This window comes from Heptranchias perlo, chromosome 18 (assembly GCF_035084215.1).
Source record: "Heptranchias perlo isolate sHepPer1 chromosome 18, sHepPer1.hap1, whole genome shotgun sequence".
Classification (NCBI taxonomy): domain Eukaryota; kingdom Metazoa; phylum Chordata; class Chondrichthyes; order Hexanchiformes; family Hexanchidae; genus Heptranchias; species Heptranchias perlo.
Window position 1 is genome coordinate 14,772,988 of NC_090342.1, and position 17,115 is coordinate 14,790,102.

Consider the following 17,115-nt stretch of genomic DNA (forward strand, 5'->3'; position numbering starts at 1 on the left):
CGTGGGAAGTTTATTTGGTGGCGGTTAGTCTAAACTTTTTTGTTATGTTTGGAATACTGTGGCAATTCATTTCTTAGGAATCTGTTTGCAGGTTTGTGATATAAACTGGAATAACTGTTTAAAGATTGTGACATTAAATCTTGCAAGAAATTTTTGCAAACAAAATCCTAGTTGTAGGCACGATTTGCCTCACATACGTGTTAGTTTGAAAGAAAAATGATTAAAAGGAAGAAGCGTCAGAAGTGTGGCAGAAATTCTCTTTATCTGCATTAATAGGGTTTCTGCCACACTTACGGTGAAGTTACGGCAGCAGAACAGTAGCAACTTCGAGGGAATTCCTGGCCATAGCCTCCGTCTCATCTATCTCTGTTACTTTTGTGTTGCTGTTCTCTCTTTCCCTTTTCCTTTCTCATTCTTTTTCTCTTCTGTTTCTCACCCTCTTCTTTTCTTTTGTTTCTCTCTCCCTAACTCTTGTGGCTTCTCTATGTCTTTCTATTCTTTTTCCATTTTCTTCTCATCTTACCTTTTGGGTGGTAAGTGGTGTAAGGAAATATAGTTTTCACACAAATGTATCAGGAATTCAAAGGGTTAAACTTAACGGGGTTATGGGTGAGAAACAATAGGAACCAGCCTTAGCGCAGTAATACTCATGGTTAAAAACACACAACCATGCTACCTGAGGCAAAAACAGTGAAACAAAGGATGGGCCTGTATGTCCAAACATGACACTAAGCAACTACATTCCAGAATCAAGGAAGGACGATTGCTGGGCCCCTAAAAGTGCTAATAAGGGAACCATCTATAAGGGCTTAAATTTGCTGCAGTGAAAAGGGGGTCTAGGGGTTAACTCAGCAGCCAGCCCCTACTCAGACTCAGGGTAGAGGACAGAAAAAGAAAGTACCAAGCAGGGAAATGAGAACGAGAGTACGTGCATGAAGGAACGGTGAATGAGGTCGTGGCTCCTACCCAAAGGACAACGGGGTAATATAATTCTCAATTGTGCTTTGTAAACTACTGCTTAAATACTGTAAGGTATTGATTCTTACTTGTGCTAAATAAAGTCATATGGCTATTAACCATTATGGTGTCAGTCTTAAACATTGAACAGAGAGTCAAAGTTGACTACAAATTGGCGAGAGCTAGCCAGGAGACTGACACAATAGCCATTGGCATGTTTGGTGTAAGTGAGATCCTAGGACTGACATGGACTGATATCGCCTAGTCAGTTAAAAAAGGGAACCTTTGGAGAGTGTAGGACATTACGACTTACCAGTAGAATAGTGATGGTTCATTAACACTTTGGTGTCGGAAGAATGGCTAGTTCAATCAATGTTGAGAGAGCCCAAGATATGAAGTTTGAGAAATTGTGTGTTACAGATTTTGTGTCATTTTTGACTAGTCCTGAAGGGGACTCGTGTCGAAAGGCGACAAACTAGATTCAAAGTCAAGTAACTGAGGGTAAGATCGTGCAGGAGGATAAGGAGAACGTAAGAACTTGTACTGTATTAGTTAAAATCTGTCAGACTTTGTGTGAGGTGGAGACTAAGATGAAGAAACTGGTAAGGGAGAAGGAAATTAAAGAGGATTGGAAAGCGTGCGTCTTGTTGTTTCAGCCAAAGGAGTTAGGGAGGTTGAGAGAGGAAGTTGAAATTCAGACGGGTAGGTTAAAAGATGAGGAAGAAAGAAGAACAAAATGAAAGATGGAGGAACCATCACCACACCAGGCTTGGGTGAGGACACAGACTGGGAGCTTGAGACTTTGAGTCGGTACAGAATACGTTCTATGATGGAATCAAGAAGGAGAAAGGGAGAAGATCATAAGCTACAGAATGTGTTCTTTTGTTTTCAGTGTACTATCTCTTTAAAAAGCCTGTCCTCGTTGTGAGTGCTTTCTTTTTGCTGTTGCGGGCTACATCCCCTTTTTAATGCTTGTTATGTGTTTTCCTCTTTTGTGTAATATAACAAAGATTTCGTTTAGCTGCGAAAGCAGTTATTTCAGTATTTTTACAGCTGGATGGAAAGGCATGCCTGAAGAAAGAACAAAACGAGAAATTATTAATTTACTGGGTTTTAGTAAGCACGTGCTATATTGATAACTTTATCTGTTCTGTCTTATGTTTAAATCTGATATTGCTGAATTAAAATTGGAGTTCTTGAGGTTAACTAGCCTATTAAATTGTGAAAACCAGATTTTTATTGTGGCCATGTAAAATTCTGCTTCTTATAAAAAATGTGAGCGTCTCAAATTCCGGACATGAGATTATCACATAAAAATTGGCATTTTGAATTCCTTAAATGCTTAATGATTTGAGATCAATGTCGAGTGATTTTAAGTTTAAGTTGTGTTGAGTATTGGTGAGCGTGAATTGATATGTTAAAATATTGGAACATTTTGAAGTAACTCTATTTGTTTAATCATGTTTTACGGTATACTGAAATGTGATAGCTGTTAGCAAACTGACCTTTTGATCTTGTGATTGATGGTGGTCAAACCAAAGTGACCATGAAGAGGAAAAAAGTAGTTAAAGGATCTCTGCTATCTCCATGATAACGATCTTGAGTAGCTAGATTGTACTCCAGAATTGTTTCATAGAATGATTAAAGTTAATAGAAGGAATTCCTATGGATTTCTGCTGTTTTTAATGGATTTTCAGTTACCAAGGGTGGATAAAAATTGGTAAATCTCTTGAGTCTTCATGGCTCATGTTTTGAAAATTGGAAGTTAGAGAAACTGAAATTTATTATCCAGAGTTTAATTGTATTAGGTTCTTTGTGCAAGTTATCACTGTTATAAAAGCACAACGACTTCTTAAAAAAAGATCAATTTGAACTTTTTTAAAGCATTTTTGTTTTAATGACATTCAGCTGAAAAGAAAGCTATTATGATTGATTCCTCCCCACCCCTGACCTTCCAAGCATGTTAATCTGCTGACTCATAAGCAGTTTTATTGTCCCTTAATGAGAGAGAGAGAGTAAACTTGGGAGATGGGCTTTCCCATGTTCTTCTGGTGCAGTGCTTTAGTTACGCATATAAGATTCTTAAGTTTCTTAATTTAATTGGATATTTCCCTATGGTGACAGAATTAAATCATAAAATCATGAATTGATAAATTAACCCCTTGGGCTCTCAAGAAGAGCCACAATGGATTTCCTGTTACTCTTTTCTTTTACACAGGAAACTATGGTTTTGGGACCACATAAGTGTTGATGGTGGAGGATTACCAAGAGCAACTCTTTGACATAAAAATGGCTTCACAAAGTTACGGAGCAACCTTTGCTGGAGAAGTGTTGTTGCAGGAAACAATCCAGTGGTGTGAAGAATTTAAGACCTTATCTGCAGACATTGACAGATAGCCAATATCACAGCGTGGTGATGAATTGGACTGAGACCTTGCCTCTCAAAGGCTCGGTTTTAACCAATTCAGGATTATTTGTTATTTTCTGAGACAGAATGCTCAAGGGGGGTTAGATATGGGAGTTACATCCAAAAGTAATTACAAGCACTTCTGTCTCTACTATAAACCACAAAGCCTGGACATAATTGGCAACTGAAATTGGAATTGATAAGATAAATTGATATGAATTGCTGTTCAAGTACTCGAGAAGGGAAAATTAACCCGTAGTTTAAGGGGATAATCAAATTATATTTTGAAATATATTTTAAGATGTGTATCAAGGAAGAAAGTATTTTGGGGGGGAAATAAAATTGCACATTGACATGTCCTGTCAGTCCAACAATACTGCTCGCTGGAATTGGGATAATTTTGAAATGATGGAATGGACTCAGGCATAATGTAGTGGGATATTTGGGGAAATGAAAAGCGGTCCAAGAAGAATTTAAGTAAAATAAACCAAAAATGTATTGATATTGGACCAGCCTGTAAATATTTTTTGGACAGTAAAGTTCCTCCAGGGCTCATGAATGAGATGAAATGGTAATATAATGGGATGTGTAAAATTGGATGAGAGGAAGGGATTGAGAATTGAAGTATAGAAACAGAGAAATTACACCACCAAATGGGAATTTCTCTAAAGTCATTGACCTGGGCATAATTTACCATAAGATATCAATCTGGTATAAATGTACAATCTAGTGAAAGTCAGCAAAATGCAGTTGAAAATAGTAATTGATAGCTTTCTCTTGGAGATGTTTGTGTCATTGCCTATACTGAACAATGAGAAAACTGCATTTTATAGCCTGGTCACTACCTGAAACATCAGGACCATGCAGGGGTAGATAAGCAAAGTCCTCCAGAAACCCCCCATCTTTTGATAAGATAACCTGAAAGTCCAAGAATTGCTACAAAGGACGTGAAAGATACAAATGTATGTTGCAATCAATTGGAAACAGAGACCAAGATGAAGAAATGATTACAAAGTCCTACAGCCTGGTGAGCTATTGGAATCACTTTTTAAACAGAGCAATTGCTCTTACAGGATTGAATCTTACTGGAAATGATGTGTGCCATGGAAAACACATTGGAAAATACCATGAGGAAAAAGAAACTGGCCAGCAGAAAGTTAATATTCCTGTGATATGTTGCGTGTGAGGCAACCATTATTCGGAAATGCATGATGAAGATGCACTGAAGAACGGTTCTCAGCCATGCTCAGTTATTTGACAACAGCATGACATGAAATGGTTAATGTGGCCCAGGAGAGTGGGAAAACCTTTTAAGCAAGGCACTGACACATGCTCCATGGAGAAACTGACTAATTAATGAAACAATCAGGAAAGACTGGTACCAATCAGTGGGATTGAAATTGAAGTAAAGAGGGACATAGAAATTTGGACTTCCAAAATTCAGGGTTAGGTTCCTTTGAGTTAACAATGAAATTGGGACAACTGAGGAAAAATATCTGCAAGATGAATATTAGTAAAAGGAGAGCTGGAGAATTGTTTAAGTCCATGATTTCTTGATAATATGGTACACTGTAGTTTTCTGTACAGTGTATTATGATTTTCTTTGCCTACATCACGATGTGTAATATTAACCAAATTAAACTTAAAAGCAATATGTATATTTCTATGTGTGTTTATGTAATAAAATGTAACTCAAGGTGACCTTAGACAAGACCGAGAAGAAAGTTACTGGGTAAGGTGAAAATTGACCCAGCAAGGTTTCATTCAGGTTCAAAGGGAGGGAGATGTAAGAATATGGCCTAAACTGAGCGCAGTCAAGTATCCCATCTCACATGGCATCTAGGTATTTAGCAAGAGGACAGTGCTGGGGGAGACAAAGTTGCTGTCTCTGTGTGAACAAAAGAAGAGTGTAAATCAGGATGAGGTAGTCACCCACGTGGTACGGTTCATCTGAAGTTGTTTAACACAGAGCCAGCTTGAAAAGATAGGGCACTCTGCACCAAAAGTTAGAGCTCTTGAGACAGTTGGAAGTCCACAGCCCACTTAGACCAAAAGAGCAAATGGCTCAGATAGGTATGTGATGCTAACAAGATGAGAACGTTAGATAAGGCCATGTGGCGGTTGGAGATTACGATTGAAAGACTGCAATGAAACAACGCAATGTTGACATTGAAAAGGGGACATTTACCTTTTCGAATCATGAATGATGGGAAACAGTGTCTAATGTTGGGCAGAATCCATGGGTAAGATTACTCTCATATGGCTCTCTGCTTGTCTAGGGGACCATGATAATCATTTTAATCATACTACTAATATGTGTGAAGCGGGCCCTGATGAAAGTCAACCGTAGACAGCAGAACTTAGAAATTGCACCTTTGCTTAGAGGAAAATAGGATTGGTGTGAGGACTCGAGAGCCGGACTGTCTTGGCCTCAATGTGAGGACTGTGAGAAAATATAGTTTTTGCACAAATGTATGAAGAATTCAAAGGGTTTGACTTAACAGGGTTATGGGTAAGAAACAACAGGAACCAGCCTTGGTACAGTAATACTCATTGTTAAAAATACACAACCATGCTATCTGAGGCAAAAACAGTGAAACAAAGGATGGGCCCGTATGTCCGAACATGACGTTAAGCAACGACATCCCAGAATCAAGGAAGAATGATTGATGGGCCCCTAAAAGTACTGATAAGGGATCCATCTATAAGTGGCTTAAATTGGCTGCAGTGAAAAGGGGAGCTAGGGGTTAACTCAGTGCACAAGTAGCCAGCCCCTACTCAGACTCAGGTTGGAGGGCCGAAAAAGAAAGTACCAGGCAGGTAAATGAGAACGAGAGTAAGTGCATGAAGGAACGGGGAACAATATAATATTCTCAATTGTGCTTTATAAACTACTGCTTAAATACTGTACGGTCTTGATTCTTACTTGTGCTAAATAAAGTCATATGGCCATTAACCATTATGGCGTCAGCCTCGAACATTGAACAGAGAGTCAAAATTGACTACAGTGGTGGGTGGTGTGGTGGGGAAAGGAATGCTGATAGCTACAAGATGCATTTACCAGTCTCTGTTGCAGGCAAATGTGGTCCTCAGCAGCTCCCTCCTCTCCCATCCCCTCCCCTCCCCATCACACGTGCTTCCCCTGTCGCTTTGTCTTACCACGGCCCCCTCTCCTCAATATTACCCCCTCACTCCCATCACTCCCCTACTCCCTGTTATCACAACCCCTATGTCTTCTCCTTTGAACTACATATTTTGAATTAAATTGTCAGCCTTGGCTCAATGGTAGCAATCACCTCTGAATCTGAAAGTTGTGGTTTTAAGCCCCATTCCAGGACATGAGCACATAATCCAGCCTGACACTCCAGTGCAGTACTGAGGGAATGCTGTGCTTCACTGTCGGAGATGCTGTCGTTTGGATGAGACGTTAAACTGAGGCCCCGTCTGCTCTCTCAGGTGGATGTAAAGGATCTCATGGCACTACTCAAAGAGCAGAGGAGTTCTACTGGTGTTGTGGCCAATATTTATTCCCTCAACCAGCATCACTAAAACACTCCACTCTACTGTTACTCACCTCACTCTTCGCCCTCCATTCACACCCCAACTCATTCCCACTCGCTCCCCTCAGAGGCCCTTTCAGCCTTAACCTGTTTTCCTCCTCCCCTCCTATCTGTTTTCCTCCAAGAGGCTTTGTTTGATTTCAAACTTCAATTTTTTTTGACAAAGAAATAAAATTAGGATGAGGAAAAAGAGAAGGGGGCTGGGATTACCACACCCAGCGGCAGTGTTCCAGCAGGGTAGGACTTCTGCCTGCCCCTTTGTCACCACCAGAGCCCCAATCCATTTTCATGGATCAGAGCTCATCCCATACACATAGTGGGCTCACAGCAGGATTCCCACCACAAAGAGGGGACCTGCCATTGCCAGACCGGACAAATAAAGAGGCGGAAACACCCCGAATGTCGGAACATTGGCTGCCTCATAGGATGTGGCAGAGACTGAGGCCGACACAAGAAGGTAAGTGGGGGCTGGAATGGAAAGAGAGGCTGCTACATGGCCTTCTCTTTCTATTCGAGGAAAGCCAGGGTTGTTACTAGCCTCTTCCTTGGGCCTACCGCCACCTTCCCCATGTTGGCCCCAGGAAACAATAACTGGGGGAGACAGTAGGGAAATCCAATGGGGACGTGGGCCCCACAACCCAATGCCATAATGGCATGTGCTGGGTGGAAAAGGAGTGGCCATCAGCGGTCTCGGTGGGGGTAGGAGGAGGTCAACTCGGGTCAGGGTGGTCAGGTGGCAGAAAATGCAGGTCACCACCTGCATTTTCTGTCATTCTCTGCTGCAAGCGCAGAGGAGAATCCCAGCCTTGGTCTATCTGCCTGTCTTTATCTGTATGCTCCTTTGTCTCTCACCCTCTCCGTCTCATAGGTGTCAGCGATTAGAATTATTACATTTTCTAGCTATCAACAAAGCAGAGGTGAAGTAACTTTTTTTTTGAAAAATGAACTAAAATTAGGATGAGGAAAGACATTCAGCCTAATATGCATTGTGTAGTTGATAGAACACAAAGCTAAAACTATAACAGGTGTATAATTAGTACATTGTATTTCTTTTCTCGCATTCTCACATGCACACAGCCTCTACGGGTTTAATTTTAACCTAACCTGCCCGGTGGGAACATGGTGGGTTCTTGTCAGATGCTAGTTTTACATTGAAGAAATACATTGAATCTAAGGAGCGTAAAATTGGGCGTGATGTAATACGGGAGTCTGAGCAGAACTTGCCCCATCCCCGCCAGGCGGATTAGGCTAAAATTACCCCCATGTTTCAAAAAAACTCAGTGTAAAGTTCAAAATATCATAATTTTATCTGAACAAAGTTTTTTAAAATTTGGGAAAACAACAGAGCAGAAACTGCTAAAGCTAAAGAAAAATATTCCAGCATTTCAACTTATTGATGCATCCTCAGAAATTGGGTAAAAGACACATGCTCAGACTACACAATCTCAATTCAACTAACAACATCACAGCTCTGGGCAGAAATATAAAATCCATGCTCAGGCTTTTGGGAGACGCTGATTCATTCAAATAAAAACATTAAATAAAGGCATTACAATATAATTGTGCCATTGTGAAATATATAATTTTTGAAATTTGTTTAAACTCTTATTTTGGAAATTAGAAATTTCAATTAAAATGGCAGGTGAAAAATCTTGATTTGTGGGGAAAAGATAATATAGTGCCACCTAGTAATTGGCTTGTGCAATTACAGGGCAGGCAGTTTCCTTTACATATGTGGTCTTCGGAATTTATAATGGAAAAAGTTGATACAAAAGAGTGAAGAAAGGAGTGACAATAGAAAATAAGGTTTTGTAGACAGGATGGGGGTGATTTTAAACCCCAAGAACAGGTGGGTTGGGGGCAGGTGGGAGTTGAAAATAGTTGTTTTTTTGGGTCGTGACCGCAACCTGGCTTTATTTCTGGGTTTAACGTAGGTGTGTAAAAGTACAGGCTTCCCACTGGGAATGCAAAGTCCGAAAATTTTGCAGTTGCGACCCAAAAAAACAACTAATTTCAACTCCCACCCGCCCCCAACCCACCCGTTCTTGGGGTTTAAAATCACCCCCGATGTGTGTAGATTTAAAGGAAGTGAAACTAATCTTGGGCGGTAGCGCAAAAACAGGCAATAGTGAGTCAACAAAGCCATTTTACATCCTGCTCGATTTTCTTTTCCATTGACCACTAAACCAGCCTGGGCACTGCTGCTCCGGCACCCCTCCCTACAGAGATCAGGGTTCCGCCATCTTACCTACCTTCTCGCGGCCCAGAGAGCGGCCGGGCTGCCCCAGGGTGCTCGATCTCTGGCCACAGCCCGCTGACCCAATTCTAATGAGGCCTGGCCCTCAAACTGGACGAGGCCATACGCCAGCAATAGCAGGTGGCCAGTCAGCGTGTTCCGCCAGCCAGCTGCCCAAAGACCGCTCAAAAGGAAAATGCACTCCAGGGAGTTTTATTGTGATATGCAACAGCTCCTCCTAGTTGAAAGTGCCCTGCATCTTCAATTCCTCTTGCCCACAGGCAATCAGAAGACACTAAAGATTTCCCAAAGTTTCATCCGAGGAGGGTTGCCTGTCCCTGAGACCTACGACTACCCACATAGGCAGGTCCAGTGTTCCCTCCAGAACCCCTTGAGCATGTGACTGTACATCAGGCAACCAGGTTGTTTTAAAATGATTTGAGGTATAATGGCCTAGAAATTGGCCCGCGCCTAAAAATTAGCCCGACTCAATATCGGGTCTTTCAGGCATACTTTAGGTACTGGACTTAGGTCCCCGAGCTAGGTAAATTACCCTGCACAGTTCTGGTCCGCTCCCTAGTGTTCATCTGAACAGTGGCACTCACAAAAACCTGCCAAGGAATGAATGAATGACTAAGTGAATGAATGAATGCAGTGTGCCTTGGGGAGAAAGTAGAATACAGAAAATGGGAGAACTCAATTTGAACAATTTTTTTTAAAGCCGCAACAACTGTTTCCTCTGATGACTCAGTTGGTAACGGAGTCATAAGGATCAGGAAGGTTCCAGGCTTGGTTCCTATATCGGGAGCTGAGTTAGCTGATCTCAGGAAGGTGATGAGGGCGCTACAATTAGTTGATGTGTCCTTGTGCTGAGTAGAAAGAGGAGCATGGTTCCGATTCTAATTCTTATCCAGTGACTCCTGCTGGAAATTACACGTGTCTCTGGCGATCAGGATCAGGATCTTCTCTGATCCCCAAGATGGTAAAATAACCTGCTAAAACATCACTGTTAGGAATAACAGTCACTTTAGTGAGGATGGCACCAGGTGCTGTGAAAATACACCCTGGCAAGGAATTGGTGCCTTCAAGACAGGAGAGGAGGAAATTAGCGAGATAAAAGGATTTTAAAAAAACAAAATAAACTAATAGTAATGCTAAATGATATAAATAGGACAAAGAGAAAATAGGAAGGGAGAGAGAATTGTGAAAAAAAAGGGCTGACAGGGCAAACAGAAGCAAAATTTAATTACTTTTTGCCGATTCCTTCCTCTTCCAGAGCGACAGTGCTCCTCTGGGTTCCATAAAAATAATCTGTGTCGCTCCCCTCCTGTAAACCACCAATCCCACCGCCCCCCACCACCCAGCTTACCTTGATGGTGGCCGAGGCGACCCGATATTGACCAGCCTTACTCCAGCAACCTTCTTTGGGACGCCCATTTGGCGCTCCACAGCTTGCCGGCCCAATGTAAATGTAGCAAGTGCCTCGGAAATGCAAATGCCTCTTCGCCACAGGTAATGGCAAGCGGCCAGCGGAGAGGAGGCTGTCAAAATCGACCCCAGGAGTTATGTTTCTTAGCCTCTCAGGCTGGCTGTGTGCTGGGTGCAGCTAGAGTCACTGTTACATTCCTCTTAGTGCTGCCAGAACCCAGTCTGTTTCTGGGACTGCCCACGCTCAAACACCCCTCCACCACCATTCTAAAGCCCTCCAAGTGCCTCCATACTCCAACCCCCAGCCCCCAAGTACTCTCTTCAAGTACTTCCATACACTGGTCAGATTGAATGCTTTCAGGTCTCAATCCCTTCCACCACCCCCCACCCTCCCCTGCAGTAATCCATGAACCCAGGCCCACCTGCAACAAGCACAAGCTGCCTGCTTCCCCCCAAACCCTGGCCTTAACCCCAGTCTTCCAGCTTTCTTCCAGCCCAATCCTCTTCCCAATCCCTCTTGTCCCTAGCCACCTGCCCTGTTCACCCACTTCCCACCCAATGCATGGTGTTTGAGATGCAATTTACTGATGTTAATTGGAGCTATTACCAGCTCTTCAATCTTATTTCTTTCTTTCTATAGTGGTCAGACATCTAAACTCTTTTCCAACATCAAACAAGTATTCAGGCATTAGAACTCAGCAGCACACTTTGACACATTACAACCTTAAAGGCGCATATCTTAAAGTCAGAAAGTGAAAGATACTCCACCTCTCACTATAAAACCCTTTACTTTTTATCTACACTGCAAAGCTACAGGAGAATAACTAATACCTGTTTATTTATTTTGCTATTTCTTTGTTTGTACACCTTTCTTTCTTCTGATGCAAAAACAATACAATATATCGCAAATGTTATAAAAATGTTGTTGTGAGCAACACCATGGAGATCAACTAATAGGTTTAAATTGTATTTCAGGTGAGACTAGTGGTGGAAAGAATAGCCAGAGGGGGAGAAGGAGTTGCTGCAATGCTTCTATCAGGATGTCGATTCAATCATGCATGATGTGGTCATGAATAGCAAGGGCCTTGTTTGTACGCAAAACATTTTGGGGGGATATATGGAGACAGTCAGTGATTGATCTATCAGCAGGATCATGGAGATGGCAGTGAGAGAAGTGAGCAGGATGGGGTGACGTTGGAGAGATTAACCCCCAACATGGTGAGATGGTCGTCAGGAGTGCAGGATGAGGCAATTTGGATTGCTGCTGTCAGAGAGCCAGTGATGGATCCCATGGTGGGCCTAGAGAAGAATGAGGAAGCAGGCACAGAGAGAAGTTGTGGGCTCATTCATGAGGGATTTGTGCCTGGGATAATGGCAGGAGAGATGGTATGTTGCAGAGTAGTGATGGCTGGGAAGAGGGATTAAGAGAGGCAGGCTCTCAGACAAGGGGGAGATGAAAGGTGGTGTGGTATGGTGGAAGAAAGAGGAATAGAGGAGCGCCCTATAAAGGATGAAAGGAAAAATAGGATTAATTAACTCAAGTCCTGAGCAGCATCTAAGATGCACATACAAATGGACAATGAGGGACAACTGAGTTACATTACCATGACAGAGATCTAGGAGAGGCAGAAAAGTGTCTTTAAATAAGACAGAAAGGAGCGTATGATGGAGGGAAGGTTATTGATGAAGCAGCTGAAGATATTTGGGCCTAGGACGCTGCTCTGAGGAACTCCTGCTGCAATGACTCCTGCTGAGATGATTGCCGTTGAACAACCACTACCATCTTCCTTTGTGCCATGTATGACTTCAGCCACTGGAGAGTTTCCCCTCTGTTCCCCATTGGCTTCACTTTTACTAAGGCTCCTTGGTGCCACACTCGGTCGAATGCTACCTTGATGTAAAGGGCAGTCACTCTCGCCTCACCTCTGAAATTCAGGTCTTGCATCCATGTTTGGACCAAAGGCTGTAATGAGGTCTGGAGCTGAGTGGAATCCAAACTCAGCATCAGTAAGTAGGTTATTGGCGAGTCAGTGCCGCTTAATAGCACTGTTGATGATTCCTTCCATCACTTTGCTGATGATTGGGAGTAGGTTGATAGGGTAAATTTGTCCTGCTTTTTGTGGACAGAACATAACTGGGCAATTTTCCACATTGTCGGGTAGACGCCAGTGTTGTAGTTATACTAGAATAGCTTGGCCAGGGACACTGCTAATTCTGGAGCACAGGTTTCCAATACAAAAGGATGTTGTTGGGACCCTTTGCTGTGTCCAGTGCAATCAGCCGTTTCTTGATGTGATGTGGAGTAAATCGAATTGGCTGATAACTGGCATCTGTGATGGTGGGGACTTCAGGAGGAGGCTGAGAAGGATCATATACTAGGCACTTCTGGCTGAAGATGGTTGCAAATGCTTCAGCCTCGTTTTTTGCACTCATAGGAAGATAGGAACATAGGAACAGGAGTAAGCCATTTAGCCCCTCAAGCCTGTTCCGCTATTCAATAAGATCATGGCTGATCTGTGACCTAACTCCATATCCCTTAATACCTTTGGTTAACAAAAATCTATCAATCTCAGATTTAAAATTTACAATTGAGCTAGCATCAGCTGCCGTTTGCGGAAGAGAGTTCCAAACTTCTACCACCTTTTGCGAGTAGATGTATTTCCTAACTTCACTCCTGAAAGCCCTGGCTTTAATTTTTAGGCTATGTCCCCTAGTCCTAGACTCCCCAACCAGCAGAAATAGTTTCTCTCTATCTACCCTTTCATTTCCCTTTAATATCTTGAAAATTTCGATCAAATCACCTCTTAATCTTTTAAATTCCAAGGAATACAACCTTAGTTTGTGTAATCTCTCCTTATAATCTAACCCTTGGAATCCAGGTATCATTCTAGTAAATCTACGCTGTGCTCCCTCCAAGGCCAATATATCCTTCTCAAGATGCGGTGCCCAGAACTGCACACAGTACTCCAGGTGTGGTCTAACCAGGGCTTTGTATAGCTGTATAACCTGTACCCCCTTTAACTCTAGTCCTCTAGATATAAAGGCCAGCATTCCATTAGCCTTTTTGATTATTTTCTGCACCTGTCCATGGCATTTTAATGATCTCTATACATGGACCCCTAAGTCTCTTTGGACCTCCTCTGATTCGAGCTTTTCACCATTTAGAAAGTACTCATGTGCTGGGGTCCACCATCATTGAGGATGGGGATGTTCATGGAGCCTCTCCTTCCATTAGTTGCTCAATTGTCCACCACCATTCATGACTGGATGTGGCAGGACTGCAGAGCTTTGACTTGATCTGTTGATTGTGGGATTGCTTAGCTCTGTTATAGCATGCTTCTTTTGTTGTTTAGCTTTGCATGTGTTATAGCTTCACCAGGTTGGCACCTCATTTTCTGCTCCCGGTGGTGCTGCTCCCAGTATGCTCTTCTACATTCCTCATTGAACCAAGGTTGGTCATCTGGATCAATGGTGATGGAGGAGTGAGGGATATGCTGGGCCACACGGTTACAGATTGTGGTGCTATACAATTCTGCTGCTGCTGGTGATCCACAGTGCCTAACGGTTGCTCTGGAAGAGGCTGTCTGACAACACAGAGGTGGTCATGGAATCACAGCTTATGGTAGAGGGGTAGAGTTGGGTGTTGCTCGCATACATATGGAAACTGACCTCAGTAACACAACACTATCGCAATCACTAAGTTTCATAACACTATGACATTAGTAAATATCAATAAAAGCCAAAATTCTCTTTAGTTGACAGCACCAAAAGTTATGAGGACAGGGTCAAAGATTACAGAAGGCTCAGATGGTGAGTACCTCTTTTTAACAAATTTTCATTTTAACAGTCTAAATAAGATCAGCTGTTCCATTCAATTGCTAAAGTTTTTTGAACGTCATTGAACACTATGAAATCGTATGAGGTCCCAGGTATCCACTGAATTTCCTGCATTGCCCCTAAGTTTCCCTGAACCATCAAATGTGTCCTGTTGAAGCTAACTGTGGTACAAATCGATCAGTCGTGCACACATTTCAGCTCAAACTTATCAGGCAGGAAATGACTGCACAGACAGCAACTGCAAGTTTTTTTTTCAGATTCCCTATCACATTGAACCTAAAATGGAGTTTGTGCAAGTTAAACTCGTATCAAATCTTGGTTAGACCACACTTGGGAGTATTGTTCACAGTTCTGATCTCCATATTATAAAAAGGATACAGAGGCATTGGAGACGGTGGAAAAAAGATTCACAAGGATGATACCAGAACTGAGAGGCTAAACAGGCTGGGGCTCTTTTTTGTAGAGAAAAGGATGAGGGGTGACCTTTAAGATTATGAAAGGGTAGATGTAGAGAAAATGTTTCCACTTGTAGGGGAGACCAAAACTAGGGGCCATACATATAAGATAGTCACCAATAAATCCAACAGTGGAGAAACTTCTTTACCCAAAGAGTGGTAAAAATTTGGAAGGCACTACCACAAGGAGTAGTTAAGGCAAATAACATAGACACATTTAAGGGGAAGCTAGATAAGCACATGAGGGAGAAAGGAACAGAAGGATATGCTGATAGGGTTAGGTGAAGATGGGTGGGAGGAGGCTCGTGTGGAGCAGAAACGCTGGCATCGAGCAGTTGGGCCGAATGGCCTGTTTCTGTACTGAAGACTCGATGCAAGTTGGGATGTCAGAAAAACATACAAAACGATACGTCAAAAAGAGAAAAACCTTAAACATGGTGGGATTTTTTTTTTACGAAAGAGAACACTGTACGTCCCAATTGTATAACCGAAGTGCACTCAAGGATATCAAGAAGTGCAAGTGCTGCGGTTATTGTTAAAAGTTGCACTTCCGATCGCGGCCTCGGGGGGGTGGGAGGGCGCTGTTTCCGGAAGTGATGCAGTGACCCTTCAAACGGCCGCTGGAGCGCAGAGACGCAGTGAAATGGCCGACGGTGTGGATCACATCGACATCTACGCGGATGTTGGCGAGGAGTTTAACCAGGTAACGGTCGGCTGGCCGATCGGGTAGGATCGGAAGCGGTACCCCTCGGACTTGGGTTTGGTTGAGTGGGGGGAGACTATGACCCCGCGTTGTTTACCAGCTCTCCACCCTCTTCCGCCACGCGATTTGGGGGGTTGAGAGGGGGGGGGGCGAGAAAGTTGGCGTGTTTTCCTGGTTCGATGAGGCTGCGGCCCGGCGAGATCGAGTGGAGCCGGAGCGCCGGTAGAGAGTCCCGGCCGCTGCTTTCACCAGCGGCGTAGGCCGGCAGCGAGAGCTGGGGCCCGATCCAGCGCAGCGCGGCTTAATTTTTGTTGTTGCGTAGACTCGGCCTGGCCCGCATGGGCCGCCTCCTTCCCTCCCCTCGGGGAGAGCGTAGGCCGCTGACTGAAGAGGCGTCCCCCGCCCCCCAAGTATGGGCTGTTATCTCGGGGAGTGGGTTTTCCAGGCGCCCTAGAGTTTTTTTTTTAACGTAGCTTTTTAAATTTTTGTTCCGCGACTCGCTTTGTCCGAGGCGGCGGCGGCGGATCCCGCGCTCCCGAGACGCATCTTTGTCAGAACAAAACACGACAACATGGCGCCCGAGAGCGGGAGGCGGGCGAGTAAATAGCAGCCTGTGATTGCGTATTCTCCAGTCAAACACATTCCTCGAGCCGTCTTCAACGAATAACTTTTCAGTCTCCTTTTCCGCTTGTATTTTTAAAAAAGGGATAGGCAAATAGGGTGGAAACATTTCAAATTATTATTAGAGTAGGGGAGAAATTGGGAATGAAAATTTAATTGACCTGGGAATTGCAATATGTTTGTCTAGTCTGTACATTTTTTTTAAAAGAATCGTTTGAAGTTATATGTAGTATAGTAATTTTTTATATTTTTGACAGAATCTGCAAACTAAATGATTGAAATGAACTTTCAAATTATCAAGTGATTGCTTCAAAATGTTTAATGTTTATAAGTTCAAGAATTTTGAATAACTCCACGATTGCACTTGCAGATAGCACAAATTGAGCCCCCCCCCCCCCCCCCCTTGTAGCCTTGGCTACATAACCAATGGACGGTCATTACTCTCATTTGTTGGACCTTACTGTGTGTGTTTCTCTACATAACAATGATTGCAACTCATTCATCCTTTGGGAAAAGCAGTTAATTGATTATGAAATGTTTTTTCGTTTTTTTTCATTAACTAACTGTCACAAGCTATGACCCCATTTGTGTGATGCTTTTCTGTTTTTGTTTTTTTTATATAGAAATGTACATTTCTATAAACAAGTCAACATGAAATAAACTTTTCATAATTATCTGAATTCTTTATTAAAGTTGTTACTTGTCAAGGTTACAGAACAAAACACAAGTAATTGTGTGTAGAATGTCACTTGAAGGAAGCATGGGTTTTCAATACCAATTGGGTTGTTATTAAAATTCAGGTGAAAATGTGAGATGTAATTCTGTTTGCTGTGTGAAAAAAGTTGAACAATTAAAGTGCTAATATTTTAAAAGTTGTGCAATTTGCACAGTGTGTTAGTGGACCAACAGTT

At 42.8% G+C, this 17,115-nt stretch overlaps 1 protein-coding gene and 1 long non-coding RNA gene across 2 annotated transcripts in view; both read left to right on the forward strand.

The window, feature by feature from the left end:
• LOC137334608 (uncharacterized) overlaps positions 1-5,018 on the forward strand; it is a 76,041-nt gene extending 71,023 nt beyond the window's left edge. The window contains exon 5 of the long non-coding RNA XR_010966187.1: positions 3,176-5,018. This is a non-coding gene — a long non-coding RNA (uncharacterized lncRNA). The remainder of the gene's footprint in view (positions 1-3,175) is intronic.
• A 10,457-nt stretch (positions 5,019-15,475) lies between these two features.
• Positions 15,476-17,115, forward strand: part of cpsf6 (cleavage and polyadenylation specific factor 6) — a 31,966-nt gene continuing 30,326 nt past the window's right edge. Inside the window, exon 1 of the mRNA XM_067999424.1 lies at positions 15,476-15,583. Coding sequence (XP_067855525.1) covers positions 15,524-15,583 — 60 coding nt within the window. The 5' untranslated portion in view covers positions 15,476-15,523. The remainder of the gene's footprint in view (positions 15,584-17,115) is intronic.